Source organism: Camelus ferus, chromosome 27, assembly GCF_009834535.1.
Source record: "Camelus ferus isolate YT-003-E chromosome 27, BCGSAC_Cfer_1.0, whole genome shotgun sequence".
NCBI classification, from domain to species: domain Eukaryota; kingdom Metazoa; phylum Chordata; class Mammalia; order Artiodactyla; family Camelidae; genus Camelus; species Camelus ferus.
The window spans coordinates 6,431,604-6,451,326 of NC_045722.1; the positions used below are offsets into that span (position 1 = coordinate 6,431,604).

A 19,723-nucleotide genomic window follows, 5' to 3' on the forward strand; every position below is an offset into this window, starting at 1 on the left:
AGTACGGGGCTATGAAACCACATGCACAATCAAAATAATGAAAATATCCATCCTCTCAAACTTCCTAATGCCCCTTGGTGATGCATTTCTGCCCACTATCCCCGTGTTCTCAAGTAAATTCTGATTTGGTTCCTGTCACTATTGATTGCTTTGAAGTAGCTAGAATTTTATATAATAAATGGAATTGTACACTGTGAACTCTTTATAGGGTAATGCTAGCCTCATGGAATGAGTTGGAAAGTATTCCTCCCTCTTCGGTTTTCTGGAAGAGTTTGTGTAGGGTTTATAATATTTCTATCTTAAATATTTGGTCGAGTTAAAAAATGAAGTCATCTGGGCCTGGAGTTTTATTTGTGGGAAGAATTTTTAATGTAAATTCAATGCCTTTAATAGATGTTAAGTGTTACCTATTTCTTAAGTAGTCTTTGGTAGTTTATGCCTTTCAAGGAATAATTCCCTTTCATCTAAGTAGTTAAATTTATTGGAAGAAAGTCATTCTTAATATCCCCTGATGTAGTACCACCCGACTGTTCAGTCTTTACAAATTGTTACAAAAAAAAAATAAATAAATAAAAGCTTGGTTCACATCCTGAACTGCCTTGAATCTAGGGCAATGTTAAGGTTACCATCAGACTCCTTGGTGAGGGAGACACCTTCAGAACTTTAAAACACCAGTCTATATCATTGTGACCATTCAGACGTGCTTCCTGTATCACATCCACAGTGTCCATCTGAAGTTCATGTGCATCTTCCTATTTTGGCTGCTGAAGCACCTAGATAGTGTTGAATGTCACAGATGTCAGCACCTTGATAACATTACCAGGATTATTCTGAGCCTGAGTAACATGAGTCTGAAGACTGCTTATTGGCAACAGGTTTTAAGAGTGCTCTTTGGACAACATATAACTGACAAGAGGTGGTATGTCTGTCAATTTCTGTGGTGTTACATTTACATAGTGGCAGTTATCCGTATTCTGGAGCAGCCATTCCCAGTGTGTTCCATTGTTTAGTAGAAGCAGAGAGTGGATTTGGGGAGATACATAACATTGTCCCCCAAAGACCATACAAATATGTTTTCAGACCTTCTCACCTAAACTCCTAGCCAAGCTGAAGTCCAGAATCCCTGGGTAACTTACAGTTTTGTCCAGCAGATCCGGATTTGCAACTCATGGTCCAGCAATTAATTAACTAAAAGGTATTAGCCACTACCACTGTCCCACCCAACAGACAGTGATGGGATAGGAATGGGATAAATTCTGAAAGTTACGAAGTACAGGAAAATAGGGGAAATAGTCACTGGTCTATAGCAATTATCATATTCTGAACAAAAGTTGTGAAATCTCCCCCGAGGTGAAGTAGGTTCCTTGGTAAGCCATTCTGGAAGGTCCTCTGGGAAAAGCTGTCAAGACCATTGACCCCTTAGGCCTGTGGCTCTGCCCTGTAGGAATGTATATTCTTTAATCATTTTCTTCTAAGGCCATTGCTGAGGTAGTCGTTATAAAGTATATACCCTTGTAGGGGAGGGAAAAAATGTTTTTCCTCTATGCACCTTAGGTTCATTGCTTGGGCCTCTGCAAATTTGACAGAAACAGATCAACAAGAGAAAAACAAGTTTATTAACACATGTATTGTGCATATACACACGAGAGTATCTCGTGGTAACTCAAAGTGTTGGTTTAAACTTAGGGCTTATTTAGCATCTGAACAAAGAACAGTAAGTTTGTAGAGAAGTAATAAGACAAAGAAGGGATTTTAGGCTTTCAAGGGTGGCAAACTAGAAAAGTAAACATATGGGGAAAACTAATGGAAGACAAGGACTAGTTAGTGAGTTTTGTTACGTAGGTTCCCCTAGTGTCTCCTGGGAGTGGATTAGCGTCTAGCGTTGTCTGGTGATCAGGAGTTGTCCTGCCTTTCCTGGTAGAGAGGAGGGCAGAGACTTTTTCTTGTTTGGTTCTTCTCACTTGCCTTCAGCTGAAAATAATCCTTATTTCAAAGTGGCGTATTTTGGGCTGGCGAATGCTGCCACCCTCATCCCTCTTGAGGACTGCAGTTTTCATGGCCAACTTCCTGCTGTTAGACTTGGAGGTCTAGGAATTGCTTTAGGATTTGAACAGGCTTCTGCAGGCCAGGCTTGTGCTTTCTTTGATAATGCAGTCCACTGAAAAACTTACCAGGCTCTGGATGTTTCTTTATTTCCGCTCAGTTCTATATGTAAGTAGCCACAGCAAAAGATCTAACGTGAGCAGTTGTTTTTTTTTTAACTTTAAAGTTGAGATCTTTCACTTAATACCCTCTTAGTTTATTCCTTCCCTTCCACCTTAATGGTGGTTACCTTGAGCTTACAACTCCAAAACAACAGGCTGTTTGAGAAGGTGGCTGGCTTAATCTGATTTTGGCCTCTGAGCTGGCTACCTTTGTCTGGCAGAGATGAGAGTAAAAGTCCTGGGGCATGGGCTTATCTCATGCTAAAGTTTTTCCTTAGCAACCATCTCCTAAATTTGTGTTCGGTTTTGGTTACAGAATACATTGGCGTTGATGTTTTAAAAAATTAATAATAAATTCACATGGTCCAAAAATTAAGCAATGATAAGACACACAGTGAAAATTGTTGTTTCCACCTGTTCCCCTGTTGTGTCTGTTTTCTGCTCAGTCCTAAAAGTGGCTAATTTTATGTGATGTCTATCTTCTAACATATATTTATGCAAATCAACCTGAAGTCTTATTTTTGATCAATTTTATCACTGTTTCCTACTTTGCTTTTTTCACTTCACAGTACATTTTAGAGATCTTTCCATGGCAATGCTCAGAGTGCTTTATTACAACTGCATACTAGTATGTTTTATGACAGTCCTATGGTGTATTGAACCCCGCTGATGGATATTTGGATTGTTTCTCAAATTTTACTAATGCAGATAATGCTGCATTGGATAATCTTACATGTATGCATGCGGTTTTATAGAATGTAAGTAAATTCCAGGAATTTGACTGGGTCAGAAAACACGTGCGTCTGTAATTTGGGTAGATATTGCCAAATGGCTCTACATAGGTGTTTGAATGCCTGCCAGCTACGTGTGACGGTGTCTCATTTCCCAGCAGAGTCTGTTGTGTAATGTTGGACATTTACCAATCTGATAGGTGAGAAAAATGCTATCTGAGTGTTGCCTTAATTCTCATTTATCTTATGATAGGTGAGGTTGAATCATTTGCGTTTCTTTTTCTGTTGGTGTGTTTTTTTCTTCTCAGTTTTTCTATTTAAGTTGTAGTCTCTTCAGGATCCATTTTTAGGGGCTTGTTTATATAATAAGGATTTGTGAAAAGATCTAGTATCTTTTGTTTTCCCTGAGATATGAGTTACAAATATTCTTTCACAGTTTGCCAATTATCTGTAACTTTACTCCTGGTGAATTTTGGCCACATAAGATTTTTAAAATTTTTACATAGTTAGTTTTAGCAGTCTTATATGGTTTTTGGATGTTGACTCATAATTAGGCTTTCCATATTCAAGTTGCGCAGAAAACAGTTAACAGGGCAGTCTTGAGACTGCTTTCCTTAGAAAGACCTGTTTGTAAAACTGACCCTTGCTGGTGTTTGGGAACTTGGCTGGGAAACAGATCCGTATATTTATATATACTCCTTATAATGATGCAAAATACTCCTCTAAGTGATAAGGGAGTCTCACTGCGCCGAAATTGTTTGTATAAATAGTGTGGTTTATGCTGAAAAGCTGCTTTCCTTTTGGGAGTCTGGAATTCTGGTATGTGCTAGGCCAGGATGCCTGCGTGATGAACTCCCAGTAAAAATCTTGGGCACTGAATTGCGGACGAGCTTCCCTGTTAGTTAAAACTTCACACATGTTGTCACAATTCATTGCTGGAGGAATTGAGTGTATCTTTTGTGTCTCTGCTGGGAGAGGACCCCTAGGAAGCTTTTGTCTGATTTCCTCTGGACTCTACCCCATGTGCCTCTTCCCTTTGCAGCAGGTTCTGTGGGTAAGAAGTCATAGCGAGGAGTACGACTACGTGCTGAGTCCTTTGAGTCCTCTTAGCAACCCGTCAAACCATCCAACTTACCTATGTTTTCTACAGGACTATATGGTTTAAAGTTTTCCTCGTACAGGTTTTACAGATTTCTTAAATTTGTTCTTAGTTACTCATCATTTTGTTTCTATTGTGGTTGAGGCCTTTTCTTCCGATCTGTAATTATTGTTTGTATGTAAAAAAAAAAAAAAAAGCTGTTGATTTCTATATATTAATTTTCCTCCACTATCTTTTTTAATTATTTTACTGTTTTTAGGAGTTTCTCATTTGATCCCCCTGGGTTTTCACGGTATACAGTCATAGCATCTATAAGTAGTAACAGTTCTACTTACTTCTCACTGTTGTGCCTTTTATTTCTATAGACTTGTATACGTACAGTAGTATTTTGTAGTTGATCAGATACTCTCTCTATATAATTTACTCCAGTTTTACAAATAAATTTCAGAGATCCACAGACCAGGCTTTCATTTAGTGTGTCTAACTTGCATTAACCTCTTTTCCATTTATTTGTTCATTTCCGTCTCAGACTTGCCCCACTAACACTGTTCATAAAATTAGGAAAGCAACAAGCAATCAGGCCACAGCTCATACTGAGGGATTTTTTTTGTTCATAAACATTATTGAACACCTTGATCCGCTAAGTGCCTTGAAGCACATTATCACTGGGTCGTCCCAAGGTCCCTTTTAGATGGTGTGAGGCTCCAAGTTTGAGTCGCGTCCTTCAGGCCGCTAGCCCTTTCCGCTGTTGTACACCTTGCTCCTCTTAGGAACATATGTTCTAATTTCTGTCCAAGGAAAAGGTGGCTGTTATGAGGGGCCAGGTGTGACACAGCGAAATTTTACCTTTTTACCTCTTTTTGTGTCATGATTCTTTTCCTTATGCTATGCATTCTTCTCACTGTTCTTTCTGTTTTAAAAATTCTTTCTGAAAACTTCTACACACAGGGAGATTTAAATGACAGGGTAGCTTAATATATTACTTTTCCCAGAGATAAGTGGCTTTTTAACTTTTTCTGCGGAGAGGCAATTGAGAGAAGCTGAATCTCAAGTTTCCACCTGTCTTGTTAGGAAGCCCTTTACCCATTGTCTCATCAAGGCTGCCACTAAGTCAGCCTCGTTAGACCCAATCCACGTGGATTTTACTAATTTATCACTTAGTTCTTTGTAAGGTAAAAGAAATGACAGTTGCTTTATTGCTTGACATTTTTTTTTTGTATTATTTTTGAGATGATTTTCCTGTTGTATTGCAGCATACAAATGGCAGAAATTAACTCATGGCATGTTGTGATTCTGAAAGAAATTGCACTTTTCTTTACTTTTACATATTTAGTTGTTAAAGATAGGGTGGTAGATAGAAAAAATTTCAAAAGTATGATCTTTCTCTAGTAAGAGTTGATCCAGGATAGTTTGTTTTCTTATGATTTTTATCTTACCTTTAGTTTTCATGCGTACTGTGTTCCTGAAAATATGTCTGAAGGTCATTTCCTGGAAGTCAAATGGCAGAGCCGTGTAAAGGACTGTAGAGGCCTAACGTGCCATGAAATTCCCAAATATGGTAATGAGGTTTCAGCTTCTTTATACCTTGGTAATCTAATTAAAAGGACAGGAATCTTCCCAGTCTCTGGAGTCTTGGGTTAGCCTTCCTGTTGTTATAACGTAATTTTTTTTTTTAAAAAAAAGGTGAAGGCATGATCTCATACAAATATAAATGAACACATCAAAGATATTATTCAACTCATTAATTAATGAGGGAACCAATAAGATGTTAAAACCAGTTGAAAGCAACAGATATGTATATGATCAGGAATACTGAAAGGAATTTACTAATACATGCAAAACTGATCAGTATCTACAGGGCAGTAATCAGTTACATTCCACCGGACAAAGTTCATTTGAATTTCTATGGAAAAGAATCATTTGTATTACTATAAGTTTTCTATAATTTACAGAGTTATAAAACAACTGGAAGACGATGAAAGATATAGGCCTCTGAAGAATCAGATCATCCAGAAGGGGGCGTGGGGTTGGACAGAACCAGTAATCTTTTTTTCTTTCTTTCTTTCTTTTTTTCAAAGTCTTTCACAGTTTTTTGTAACAGTCCTTCCCCCTTGTAATTATAATAATACCAACAAATTATTCTTGGTACAAAAAATGCTGGTGCAACAAGAGTGTAAATTAAACATACAGGTCACCTTGAATTCGCTTTTGCAATTCAGTATTATTGAATATTCAAAATTACAAATTTACAAAATTAACTTCTGTCTGAAAGTTTTCATCAAGGATCTTGGAATGGACTTTATAAGCCTCTATTTTTTTGCTGTCCTGAACCAAGCCTAAGAAACTAACTATACCAGATTTCACTTGTACCTGTAAATTTGGCGAGTTTCTCTTTTCTTGGAGTTTCTGGAATTTGCAAAGGTTCTTGGCCTGCCAATAAGTGACTTCTTTACCTCCTGTGAGCTTGAACCTATAAGCCAGACATGGAGACCAGTTTTGCTGCTTTGTAGACTTTGGATCCATATGTAAAGTCAACCTTTGTTATGTAAAGATGACTTGTCTTACCTAATTCGATGAGAGTCATTCTCAAATGTGACAGTCCGGGTGAGGCCTTGGTTGACCCAATGATTTGTCCTAATAAAAAGGAGAACAGATTCTTGTTGGACATATGCAAATAATTCCATTGCTATGAAAAGGAAGGGGACTCAGTGATAGTCGCTGAATTTGGGAGTCAGGGGATGCTTAATGAGAATCAGGTATCATTTCAAAATATTCTGTTTCATTTTACGGAAGTACTGTTTACTGAATTGTTGTGGGACATAGCTTAAGAAAAATGCAAAGAATTTTTTTTTCTAATATCAGAAAAATAGGTCACTACAGTATTAACAATATTCTAAACAAATAACCACAATAAATTCTCCCTCATCAGTTCGTTCAGTCCTATGTTCCTCGGGATCTTGGGCTAGCAGTCTGCTTTCATGAGGCTGTCTGCTTTTATTTTATTTTGAGACATCAGTCAAAGGGACATTTGTTGGTATAGTCACCCGGAGTGACTTAGTAAGCTCTGGCTCCCTGAACCTGATCACCAGGATTCTCTCAGAGGCGCAGTCCCAAGAATTGTCTGCGCACACAGCCACAAGCTCAGGCCAAAGAAGGTCCCTGATGCCTTGGCTAAGGCCAAGCTTTGTCCCCTGTGCACAGCAGTCCCAGTGTTGGACAGGTAGGAATCATCATTTAGCAGGTGATAACATGAAGACTGGGTTCTATTTAGGAGAGGCAATTTAGGAGTACAAACATGTAATATGTGAAAGGCTTGTTTTACAAAAGTAAAATAATTGAGATTGAGAATCACAATTGGAAAAATGTAAGAAAATCAACATTTATTCTGTTTCTGCATTTGACATGTTGCCTCTTTAATTGTTACTGCGTTTGTGTCTGTCAGCAGTTTTGCTGGACCTCACTGTATGTTTTACTAAATTCAGTTTCCAAAAGGAATTGTCTGGATTATGAGTTATTAACCATATAAAATTTTAAAGTTTTCTTAAGGTCAGTTGGTTACAGTAATCTAGTTCTTGGCACTCTTTTTAGATAAAGACTTCCGTTTTTTTAATCTGTAGATTTAGTAGAAAGTTATAGCTCAAAGAAAAAAAGTTCAAAATGCTACTGTAATATTAATCAGAACAGAGTCCTCTTCACTTTGACTCGGCGCTGCGCCACATGCTTTGTTAAACATCGGCACTTAGACCGATCTTTAGAACCACCTTCACAGCGAGGAAATCTCAGCCTTGAAGCTTATAATAGAACAGTTGCAAAAGCATAAAACAACTGCTCTGTTTAGCTGTGCATTTTGTTAACACTTTTCATTTTAGTGACCTCACTTCTGATAAAGACTTTTCATTAGTATTCTCAGCAGAAACAACTGACACATCTTTCTTAACCTCACTGTGCTTAGAACGTAACTTAGAAGAGGACAGATCTTACTGAAATCTCACATTTTCCCAGATCACCTGCTTGTCAAGCATGGCAGAATATGATTATGAAACAACGGAAACATACCTGCTCCCTTCGGTCTACTTGCCTTCCACCTGCTTTTGTCTTCCTGACTTGTGCCGCTTGTCCAAGGGTAGAAACCACTCTTCAGAACTAACTCAGGCTTGCTCGTTGCTACTCCAGGAAGCAGAGTGCCAGTGAAGGATAATGTATCTCCTACTTTAAAGCGCCTTCATTACCTTCTTTGTTGCATAATGAAGTTACATCAGATTATGCATTTGCTTCTGAACTTTGGTTTTCCTTTTAGATAGCGTCTTTCTCATCCACTATTTCCTTTGAGAGGCCACTGAAAAATATCCCAATTTCTCATTGGTAAGATTTCATTTTCAACTTAGGAATACCATGCAAAGTGACAACTGTGACTTTTGTTCAGCTCTAATACTTAACTTCTTTTGTCAGGAAGTGAACTGATGCTGGCTTCTCTTTGTCTTATTCCAAGTTGGGGCATGAGATTTCCCCTGCATTAGAAGGTTGTTGAGAACTGAAGCCTGGGAAGGTAAGATGCCAGCATGAATACTGTCCATTTAGAACTGTGGTTTAATTGAGTGTCTGGTGATTTAAGAGCATAAGACATTCCAGTTGTTCCTGGATTTGTGGTCCTGATGACCTTTAAGTTTTACCAGAACATGTGAAAAATATCTACAGTTGGAAGGCCCATTAATACAACTTATTATTTATAAATTTTACATATAGTTTTTTATTTACTGAAATTATTACTTAAAAGGAAAACAGACATATACCAACTTTTAATATATAAATTAATCTTTGTGGTTTTTTATACCAAGGATGGTAACAAAATCGACTACAAAATATATTTTTAAATATATATATAGTAGTTTCAGTTTTTCTTCTTGATCATTTTTAAAAAATATATACTTTATCTTTTAAGAACCGTTGTGTTTTGTTTTTTGAGGCGAACAAAATAGGGTAAACAAAGACTTGAGATCCTGATTTTGTTCACCTGGAGAAAGAAGACAACACTTAAGAATACTTTTTAAATCACAGAATTTTGCCTACATACTCGAGTGAACCGAGCAGGATTCTATGGGTGTCTCTCCCCAAAAGTCATCATTGGAGAAGGCGAGCCAGTGCACGGGTTTGGTCCTGCTTTGCACTACTGTTGCTTGTCCTCATCATTTGTGTACACACTTCCTTCACTTGCTGTGCTTTAGCTTGTTTCAATAAGTAAAATGTTTCAAATTTTCACAGTGATTTACTTAAGCAAAAAAACAAAAACAAAAACAAAAACCTAACCCTTCACAATAAAACTATAACAATACCCTGCGTCATGACAAATACGAATTCTTCTCTGTGCAGAGTGTTTCATCCCTTTATACACAGATACACTCTGTAGTCCATTTCAACATATGAGTTGTCTGGTTAATAGTCAATCTTGAAAGAATCTAATAGACTTTGCTTTTTGACCGGACTTAGATTATACTTACACATTTTCAGTGCAATAGTTACTGGCCTTTAATGGGGCTAATATCATATAAATATAACATTAAACAAAAATCTTGCAAGATTGAATAGCAGCTAAGTATCTCTAGATACTATTAAGAATCTACTAAATGCTTAGTGAGGTTACATTTACGGTAGCAGCTAATGAGTCACTCTTCCCTGACTTCTTGGCCTATAAAAATCTAGTAGGACTTTCACAGGGTTTTGGCTTGTTTGTATATTGTTACATGGCCCTGGACTCCTAAAGGGATTCAGGCCCATGTTGTCAGTTCAGGTTTCTGGAACACTCTAACAATTTATTTTATTTTGGTTTTGTTTTTACCATTTTTTCTTGGGTTTCAGTTTGAACTTTGATTACCAAAGAGCATTGGTCCAGTGGGAGTCAGTTCTGGCATATGCCAGTATGAACCTTTTTCTTTCCAGGATAGATTAGCCCAAGTGAAATGGCGTCGACATTGAGTCTCTATTCGGCTAGAGTGGAAGTTTATAATATAAGCTTGTTTCTTGTTTTTGAAAACATTTAATAGTAATAAAAACACATTGATCACCATGCTCTTAACTTTTTCTGGCTGTAATTTTTCTTAAGCATTTTATTCCTTGTAGTCCAACAGTAAGATGTAGACATGGCCTTTGTGAAGTAACTGCTTTAATTTCAGTTTCACCTGTGTAATATGTTTCAATGTTCAAAACCCTTTTTGACATTGTTTTTGATTCTGGCAGTAGCCCTGTGAAATAGCGAAAGCAGGTGTTATTTTGATGTTACAGTGTTAAGGAGTTTAAGTGACTTGCTCAGAGTTACATAGCCAACCAGCATAAGAATGGGATCAAGAAATCAGTTTTTTCTAGCTCACCGTTCAGTATTCTTTCTTGAAGCTGAATGGTGCTGTTTGTTTACATGGTTAAAAACTGGTTCTTTGATCCTGCTAAAAGATTGCTAACATCGTAACAACTGGACTGTTGAACAGTGCTAATATTGTTACCTTGAATGCTATAGAAGTTAGTGAATTTATTTCATGTCCAAGGTACTAAACATAGCCTCTGGGTTTAGGGACAGATTATTGGTGGTATTCAGCCAGAAAGCTAACACATATAACTTGGATTCTGAGTTTTGGAATTTCTCACCTTGTTGAGCATTTGTACCTGTTCCAACATTCATCTTTCAGTTCGAGGAGAATGTGCGTGATCTTTAGTGCTTGGAATTCACCTCATTAGGTGGCATAACTGTTTGCTGTTTGGCAGTCTGAGCAGAAATGATGTCCAGGAGTAATTTAGTAATTTAATAAGTTACATAAAGACTGAAGGCTACTTAGTTCTGCATAAAAGGGTTGTACAATGCCTCACCTTTCTGCTTTGCTTCGACTAGTACTGCCGTTTACTTGTCTGTCTGGATCTTTTTTATTCACCCTTACTTATCCTTAAAGGAGTTGATTATGTTGGCCTGAAATCGGATATTTGTGTCATAATATTTTCAAAAATGAGCTCAAGCTTTAAAAGTGTAATCTTTGTACACCCTTTTTGGTAGGCTGTGTTTACTTTTTTGTATGATAAATACCTACTAAACATTTAAAATTAGATTTTAGGTTAGCCTGCTTCTTAGGTAACAACATATTTAAATTCCTCTTTGCCTTTCTCTAAATTCTGCTTTGGTTAGTTAAATAATAACAAGATTTGTTTTTTCTTGACTTTGCTTTATCTAAAGTTACCATCATCTTTTGACGTTCCCACAAGAGCGTGCGTTTGTTTCGCCCAGCTGTAAGACAACAGAGCAGCACTCTAGTGCTGACTGGTTTCCTTTAATGCCTTTTTTATTTGTTTGCTTTCAACCTGATCTGACCACTCAGCTTGTATTTACACCATTCTCTTGACTCTTTCCAACTGAAAGTATTTATGATCCAGTCAAATCACATGCAGTTACATCAGCTAGTCTGTCACCTTCTTCCTTGAAGTTCAATCTCACCTAAGCTTGAACAGCCTAAAGAAATTTGAGTAATGAGTTTATAGCTTTTTTTTTTTTTTTAAAGAACTCTTCCTTATAAAGAAGAACTATGCTGTCTCGCTTCAAGATTTATTTCTTTAGGGTTCTAGTTATATTTTCTCAAATAGAAACTGAACCCCATTTTAACATTATTTCAAAACTTGATAGTTATTTTAGAGCTATGAGGATTTTTTTCAGTGGCTAAATCTTTCCTATAAAAACCTTTGGGAGTCATAAATAATTACTTACTTACTGAATTCTATTTTTGAAAATTAGAGAAACTAGAAGAGTTTTTCTTTTATAAACTAAATTTAGAACTGTTTTTAGAAACTGTGCAGAATGTCCCTTTCCTTGTTTGCTTATTTTGTGATGGCATTTGTATTGATTTGATTTGTATGGCAGTCTCTGTGTTAACTTTCTAGAGGGTGTGTGTGTGTGTGTGTGTGTGTTTGTGTTACTTATTTCCTTTTAGGGAAGTGGTATGTGGGGCTAGAGGAGAAAAATTATTTTCATTTAATCTTTTTTCTCCTCATACTTGGTTAACTGATGTAATCTATGGAAAAATAAGTATTTTTTTATTTAGACTTAAGGTAATTGTGTTATGTAAGGTGTTTTACTCTCATTTCAGTTTGCCACTCATATTCTAGCCTTTCTTTTCCTTTCTGTGTCTCCTCAACTCCGTCTTTGCTTTAGTTTGAGAGAATCACAACAGCTTCTTTGCTCAAACTGCCCCCCGCCCCCGTGGAAGCTGTAACTAACACCACCACTACCTCACCCTGGGAGGACCGTGAGGTTCATATGTGTCATATGCTCATTTACGTGAAATCGATCCCTTGTGCTGTGTCTTGATGTCCTTTCATTTATTTGTATACTGCGTCATTAGCCTCCTACGTTAGTTGTCAAGCGTTGTTCAGAACTAGCTCCCGTGTAACGTTCTAGGCCTGCAGCCTTGTTAGTCTAAGGTGGGAGAAGGGGAGATAACATTTGTAAATACTTCCTAAACTGGAAAGAAGTGAGGGGGGGGGAGTTAATTTAGTAGAATAAATGTTTCTATTTTTGGTAATCCCAGTTTAAAGAATATGTGTGATTACACGTGTACACACACGCACACACACATATACACACACATACTTTTTTATACAAAACTATTGCTGAGTGCAGTTTACTCCATAACTTCTTGGGTTGCTTTAGAAATAAACATTAATATGTATTAAGATACTATTCTTTATTTTAACGGCAACTGTGAAATAATGGAATTGATCTCATTAATTTATATCAATCTCTGTTTTCTAATCTTTGAACATATTAACAAGGAAAAAGGAACTGATTGATAGTACCAAAGGTTATGGTTCTCTGTCACACAATTTTAAGGAGCTAAAAGTAATTAGCTTTAAAATATTGGGCTGGCTAATGAAAATAGCAAAAAAAAGAGAAAAAACTCTAGAAAAGGAAAGTAATGAGGTATGGATTAGAATTACCAGATATGAAAACATATTATAAAGCAACAGTATTGAAGCAATGTGGTAGAAGCCCAAGATTATAATTGCAGATCATAAAGAAATGCTGTTACGTATACAAACTTGACACATGTTAAAGGAGGCGCTGTTAAACAGTAGGAAAGGGAATGATTATTTAATAAATGGAGTTGGAATAATTAAGTAGCAATGTTGAGGAAAAATACACTTAGACCTATAGCTATACCAGATATAACAAAATAAATTTCAGATAAACTTAAGTGTGGATGATTACATATTGAAAATCTAGAAGATAAAAGGACTGAATATTCTATAATTTTTCTCGATTTTCTAAACAATTTGAAAACTGGGAAAGGAAGATGGCAAAGTTTCAACTGCATGTGCTGACCTGTTTTATTGTAACGGTGCCTCTGTGAGCATCGCAGGAGAGCATGCCTATTCTGTGTTTACAGTCTGAAAATTAGTCTTCTGTTTTTTCATACTGAGCTGGAAACCTTATGCTTTCTATATTAATCAATGGAACAGAGAATGCAATTCTTTATCTAAAATTTTATTCTATAGATGCATTGAAAATTATACAGGAGCTCGTTGTGAAGAGGTTTTTCTCCCAAGCTCCAGTATCCAAATCAGAAGTGACCTGTTCACAGCTTTTGTGGCACTGGCTGTTCTAGGAACTCTTATCATTGGAGCCCTCTATTTCCTCTGCAGGTAAGCAGAATTGAAACGTGGTCTTGAAAACAGTAATGCGTAAAGTAGCTGTCCTACTAAATAATCAACACGCCCTTTAGCTTTAGATTATTTTTTCCAGGTAGTGTTTTCAGTTTAGAGTTAATTTCTCTAATACGGTTTTTATTACTAAATTAACAAGGCATTTTTGGAAGGATCTTAGGCAGTCTCTGTTCTTTGTCACTGTCATCATCAGTATTTACCTTGACTTTTCTAAACTAGTCTGGTAGACCCACATTCACTAAAGTGCTCATGCCAAGCACACCTAACAATTTGGGCTAGGTCTATTTAAAGTAAATTTTGAATGTGAAAGAAAAGAACCATTTTATGCAACACACTGTAAACATAAATTTAAGACATATGGTTAATATCTAGGGTCCGCTTTTTATTTAGTGCCCCCTACCTGCTAGGCACCGTGCCGATAAGCATAAAGAATACAGTAGTAAAGTAGACATATTCGCTAACCTCATAGAGATTTATGTCAATTTGGAGAGAAAGACAAATGGGCAGGCAATTAATTTGAGAAGACTAGTAACTCATAAGAAAGACAAAAGGAAGATTCATTCATGTGCAGAAATGCTATGCACTGAAGATTACTTTCATTCATTAGTTTTGGTCTTCAACTTTTTCTGAAATTTTGTGAAAATAAATGAATATAGAATTTATTAAATTTGAGTTATCTGATATCCTCTCTTATTATTAATATTTATTAAATGCACACTATGCTATCATAGATATTTGTGCAAATGGAAAATGGAGCTGAGGTATCACAAGAGATATAGGTGGGCTTGAGAAGTTTATATTCTAAGAAAAGTAACATATGTGAAGTTATATTTCATAAAATCCTCATTTCTGAAATACTTTACACTATAGAGTAAATAGATTGGGAGAGAGATTGCTCCTTTAAAATATGTGGTATTGGTATATAATTTATTCTAAAACATATCATTTAAGCAATCTGTTTTATGTCTCATAATTTTAGCATCTTACTGCTTTAGATACAGACGTTTAAACACAAGCTTATTGTGTCAGATTATATTTCCTCAAGATAGCCACAGTAATCTCTCTCATTCCCACATGCTCTTTGGCAATGTGACCTTGCCACTCTTACATCAAGAGGTAGAGTTTATTTCTCTAAATCTTTGAATCTGGGCAGGCATTAAGACTGCTTTGACCATAGAATATGGTGGAATGATGCGGTTCCAGTCCAGGGCATCGCCTTTAAATGCCCTGGCAGCTTGCATCTCTGTCTCTCATTTTTGGGCTGTTCTCACAGAATCAGCCACCATGTGGTGAGAAGCCTGAACAGCACCAAGAACCAGCTCCAGCTGATCTCCCAGACAGCGGCAGCGCCAACTACCAGACATTTGAATAAGCCGTCTCAGACATCCAGCTCAGTTGAATCTTTAGTTGACGCCACATTTAGCTATCAGTTGACTACAAACACAGAGACCCCAAGCAGAAACTGCCCAGCTGTCATCCCGCAGAACCGTGAGAGAGAAACTGTTTTAATCCACTGAATTTGGGTTGATTGTTTATACTGTTAAGATAACCAAAACCCATGTTTGGAATAAGGTTTTTTCTTGGCTTTAAATCATGACTGGAAAAGTGATAAATAATGATTTACTATTTTATACTATCCCGCTAATATTTTGTTTAATAATATGCTAAGGAGAAGACCGACCGACTGACTCCTTCAGCACTCACGCTAGTGCTTGGCTGGAGTTAGAGCATTTGCATGAGTTGCTGACTGGATCATGTACTTCTTGTAACAGCGGTCAGGAAAGGCGAGGTTTGGCTACAGTCACTTATCAACCCTAACAGTTTAGTGGCTTAAAAAGATAAAAGACTGTTTCCCATTCATGGTATATAATTATTACGGGTTGGCAGGCAGGGCTTTGCTGATCATAGTTGCTTAAAATCTCAAACTTACGGAGCAGCCATCATCTTGATTGCTGTTGGTTGCTACGCCAGAGGGAGAAAGCAGCTCTGCAGGGTTTATGTATTAAAGGAGAAAAATCTTTTAACCTTCTCAGTAAAACTGGGAAGAAAAGACAAGATATCTACAAAAAGGTGTCCAGCAAGCAGCGTATGCAGATACTTGATGTACATTTATCCCTTGGTATCCATGGGGCCTTGGTACCAGGAACCCCAAGATACCAAAATCTGAGGATGCTCAAGTCTCTTTATGTAAAATGGCATAGTTTTGGTACATAACTCACGTATATCCTCCCATGTAGTTAAATCATCTCTAGATTACTTATCATGCCTAATACAATGTAGGTGCTAGGTAAGTAGTTGTAAATACAATGTAAATGCTATGTGAATAGTTGCCAGCATAAGGCAAATTCAAGTTTTGCTTTTTGGAATTTTTAAAAAACATTTTCAATCCGAGATTGCTTGAATCCGTGGATGTGGAACCCTGGGATACAGAGGGCTGACTGTAACAGAAAGGGTATTCCAGTGCATTGGGGAAATAATGGACTTTCCAATAAATGGTATCGGCATTATTATTTATCCACTTAGAAGAAAGTAAAGTTGGAGCTTTGCCTCAAAGCATACCTCAGAATCGGTACAGGCAGCTTTAAAGAGCTAAATACAAAGCGCAGAGTGAAAACTCTCAGAATGTGTAAAGACTGTTTTTGCGCCCTCGAGGATACGGATAGATTTCTGTAACTAGATTCAGGAAACACAGATGATAAAGCAAATGGCTGATAAATTTGACTGTATTAATATTGAGAAGTTCTAGTTATCAAAAGACACTTTTTTTTTAAAGAAGGCCTAGCTACAAAGTGGGAGAAGATGTTTGCAACATATAAAAACAGATGTATCTGTATATACATGTCTTGAATATCTGAAGAACTCCTACAGACCTTTAAGAAAAAGGTAAACCTATAGACAAGTGGGAAAAATAAAGAACTTTATAAAAGACGAAGAAAGTTCCATAAAATAAACATGAAAAAATGCTCAACCTAATTATTCAGAGATATGCAAATTCAACCCACAATCTGATACCATTATTTCACCCATGAGATTGGCAAAAAAAATTTTTTTTAACCCCAACAATATAAAATGTGAGATTTTAGAGTTTTAAACATTTTTGAACACTCTGAATCAGTTTCCACATTGTAAAGTTAAGTACATGTGCTACAACCAAGCAGTTTCCTGTCTGAGCATACACGTTAAAGAAATCCACACACGTGTGCCAGGAATTTACAGTCGAACTGTTCATAACAGCAGAAAACTGGAAAGTACCCAAGTACCCATCAACAGAAGAGTGGACAAATAGGTTATGTGTGGTGTGTTGCTGTTAAACAATAATTACATAAGCAGAAATGAACTCCAGTTACACAAATCACCTGGATGAATCTTAGAAACATAATTTTAAGTGAAAGAAGCCAGTCACATAAGAAAACCTAACAGCCTGATCCCATTCGTATAAAGTTTAAAACCAGACAAAACTAATGTGTTGTCCAGGGTCGTATAGTTGGTAAAAGTACAAAGAAGAGGACAGAGGAGACTGATCAGCACAAAACAGAGTGGGGATCACCTCCGGTGGGGGGAGAGGGAGCGATTAGAGAAGGCATGAAATGCTAGTTAGGTTATTTCTAATCCTGTGCTGTGTACATAAGGGTCAATGACTGATTTTTAAACTAGACATAAATATTTTTGTTTACTCTTTTTCTATGTACACTTTATTTAGAAAATAACTGCCATATGAAAAAGTTAAAACATTTTCATTTTTTAAACATTTGGAAAATGAGTATAAATGTAATAAATGAGAAGAATGGCATCCTTAACATTCTTACAAAAACAATGTCATTGAGTAATTCTCAGATATGGTTGCAGTATGCTTCAGGTTGTATCTTTGCCATTTTTGAATGACAGCACAAGCAGAGGCATCCTTACATGATGCTGTGTGCAGAGACGTGTCTTATCAAGTGCAAAATTAATTTGAAAAATAACACGAGTAGCTACTGCTTGTAAGAATCTTGGCATGAGACTGGGGCTTGTGTGCACTGACCAGATGAAATGCATTTGTCTGAAACGTGGTTTTTCAAGAATTAAAGCAAATCGCAGTTTACTGTAATATTTTGGGGGGTCCATCAGTAGTTGAAATTGCTTTAAGCTGAGGTCCTTTTGAAATTTAATAAGTTATTAATGCCACCTTTGAATGAGGTTCAAAATGATAACCTACTAACACTGAAACACATTTCATTTTGCTATGGTAAATGTGGGTTTGAATTCATTTTCACTAATATAAGGCAATACTCTAGGCACAGACTTATTTTAAAAAATGGAAAGGAACTGTACACTCCAAGAGCTTATTTAATATTAAAAGTGGCTTTTAAAAACTTGGTCATGAACCCCTGAATACAGTTAGAACCTATATTAATAGACCAGATGGCCAAAAACATTGATGAATTGCAACCTTAAAAAGGTACAAGTGAGTTTTTAAGTAGTTGACTAAAGCCACCGCACGTCACATAAGGGTCCCCACTATTGAAAACTAGCCATTTTAAGAAGAGCACAAAAACATTACACTGAAAACAGTTCTGCTGTCTTAAGGGGGAAAGTCTTAGGGGCACCGTCATCCGGCGTCCCCACAGACGACCTCCGTGCCCTGGTGGACTGGTTAAGTAACGGGGGACGGTTTTAGAACAGCCTTGGGGGTCTCAGTTACGGAAAAGAAAACGAACCTCCAGATACTCAACTTGAAACTTTCTTTCTGCACTTCCATGTACCCATGTTCCTTGCGTGTGTTTCTTTCCTCTTTACCGTCAGGAAGAGCCACCTTCAGAGGGCCGGCTCCGTCCAGTGTGACCTCAGCCTGGTGGAGACGAGCAGCACTGGCGCCCACCACCGTGAGTAAACGCACAGCGAAGTGCTTATTTTGAAGCCCTGGATTAGCTGGCGGTGGTTACATGTAGGGATGTGGGTCTGTCCAAAAAAGGGTGACCCTAAAGCTTTGTCCATGGGTTTTAAACTAAGCTCTCTTTTTCAGGTGAAGGTGAATTTCCTATTAGCTGTATCACACAAGCCATTTTTTTCCCCAAGGAAAGCCATGCTATCTCAGTGCGTGAAGTTACATTGCTGGCCATGCTGTGTCACACAGATTACTGTAAGAGACTGACTTCTCCAGAAGTAATTGCAAGTGGGCTGGTATACAGGCAAGAAGGAGTTTTTATCTATAAAGATAGGCAGATCTTTGGGAAGCTTGTAGGTCAGTTCATGTTTTAAAACTGTCATTAGACTTCTGCTTCTGGCCAAGATGGAGGAACAGGGACTGGACTTACTTCCTACTTGATAAATTTTAAATAGACATCATACGTGAAGCAGTGGTTTTCAAGACATTGGGCAACAGGAAACAAAGGATCGTGATTCCTGAGAGAGGGGAAGCAGACGGGGCGAGCCAATGACGGCCTCAGATTTTTGCCTTGAGAGAGCTTCCAGGCTGTGGCACAGGGTGGGGGAACCCTGGCTGAGCTTGGCAGACTCCCTTAGTTGAGAAGATGAGCTGGGAGTCCAGAAAGATCAGTGTGGCTGCAGTTCACTGCATGGAGTACTGGAAAAGAGAGAGCCGCCTGGAGAGAGGGTCCCGTAGATCTTCAGTTCAAGTGTTCAGCTGAGTGAGGATCAGCACACACACAGCCGGGAAGTACTTGCGCTCAGGGAGTCACCTGAAAGGGCTGGAGGTCCCCAGCACTCGTACAGGGCTGGGAGCAGTGTCTGTTCTCAGTAAGACGACTGAAAATTCTAGTTAGTCACAGGGCATCAGGTGGAAGACACAGGGGAGCGTCCCTCCAGGAGTGGGGAATCATGAGCCCCAGGCGGAGCGCTGCTCAGTCCTGCCTCACGAACCTGAAAAACAAGAACTGAAAGAATTAAATTGTTTCCAAATAACCTAACTTCCTCCCAGATCAAAGCTCAATAATATAAAAAAAAAAATTCAGTACTCAGCAGGTAAAACTCACATGTCTAACATCCAATAAAAATTACAA

At 37.6% G+C, this 19,723-nt stretch overlaps 2 protein-coding genes across 9 annotated transcripts in view; one reads left to right on the plus strand and one right to left on the minus strand.

Moving 5' to 3' along the window:
• Nucleotides 1-19,723, plus strand: part of NRG4 (neuregulin 4) — a 64,245-nt gene that overhangs the window by 36,153 nt on the left and 8,369 nt on the right. For 4 of the 7 annotated variants that reach the window (XM_032468841.1, XM_032468839.1, XM_032468840.1 and 1 more), the window contains 4 exons: nucleotides 13,557-13,703; nucleotides 14,998-15,212; nucleotides 18,507-18,586; nucleotides 18,727-18,843. In XM_032468841.1, the coding sequence (XP_032324732.1) occupies nucleotides 13,557-13,703; nucleotides 14,998-15,212; nucleotides 18,507-18,586; nucleotides 18,727-18,843 (559 nt within the window). The remainder of the gene's footprint in view (nucleotides 1-13,556; nucleotides 13,704-14,997; nucleotides 15,213-18,506; nucleotides 18,587-18,726; nucleotides 18,844-19,723) is intronic. The other 3 variants (XR_004315512.1, XM_032468843.1, XR_004315513.1) reach the window with 3 other exon arrangements.
• The window catches only part of FBXO22 (F-box protein 22), a 31,442-nt gene continuing 28,148 nt past the window's right edge, over nucleotides 16,430-19,723 (minus strand). For both annotated transcript variants that reach the window (XR_004315511.1, XR_004315510.1), the window contains one exon: nucleotides 16,430-19,583. The gene's annotated coding sequence lies outside the window, so the exon portion shown is untranslated. The remainder of the gene's footprint in view (nucleotides 19,584-19,723) is intronic.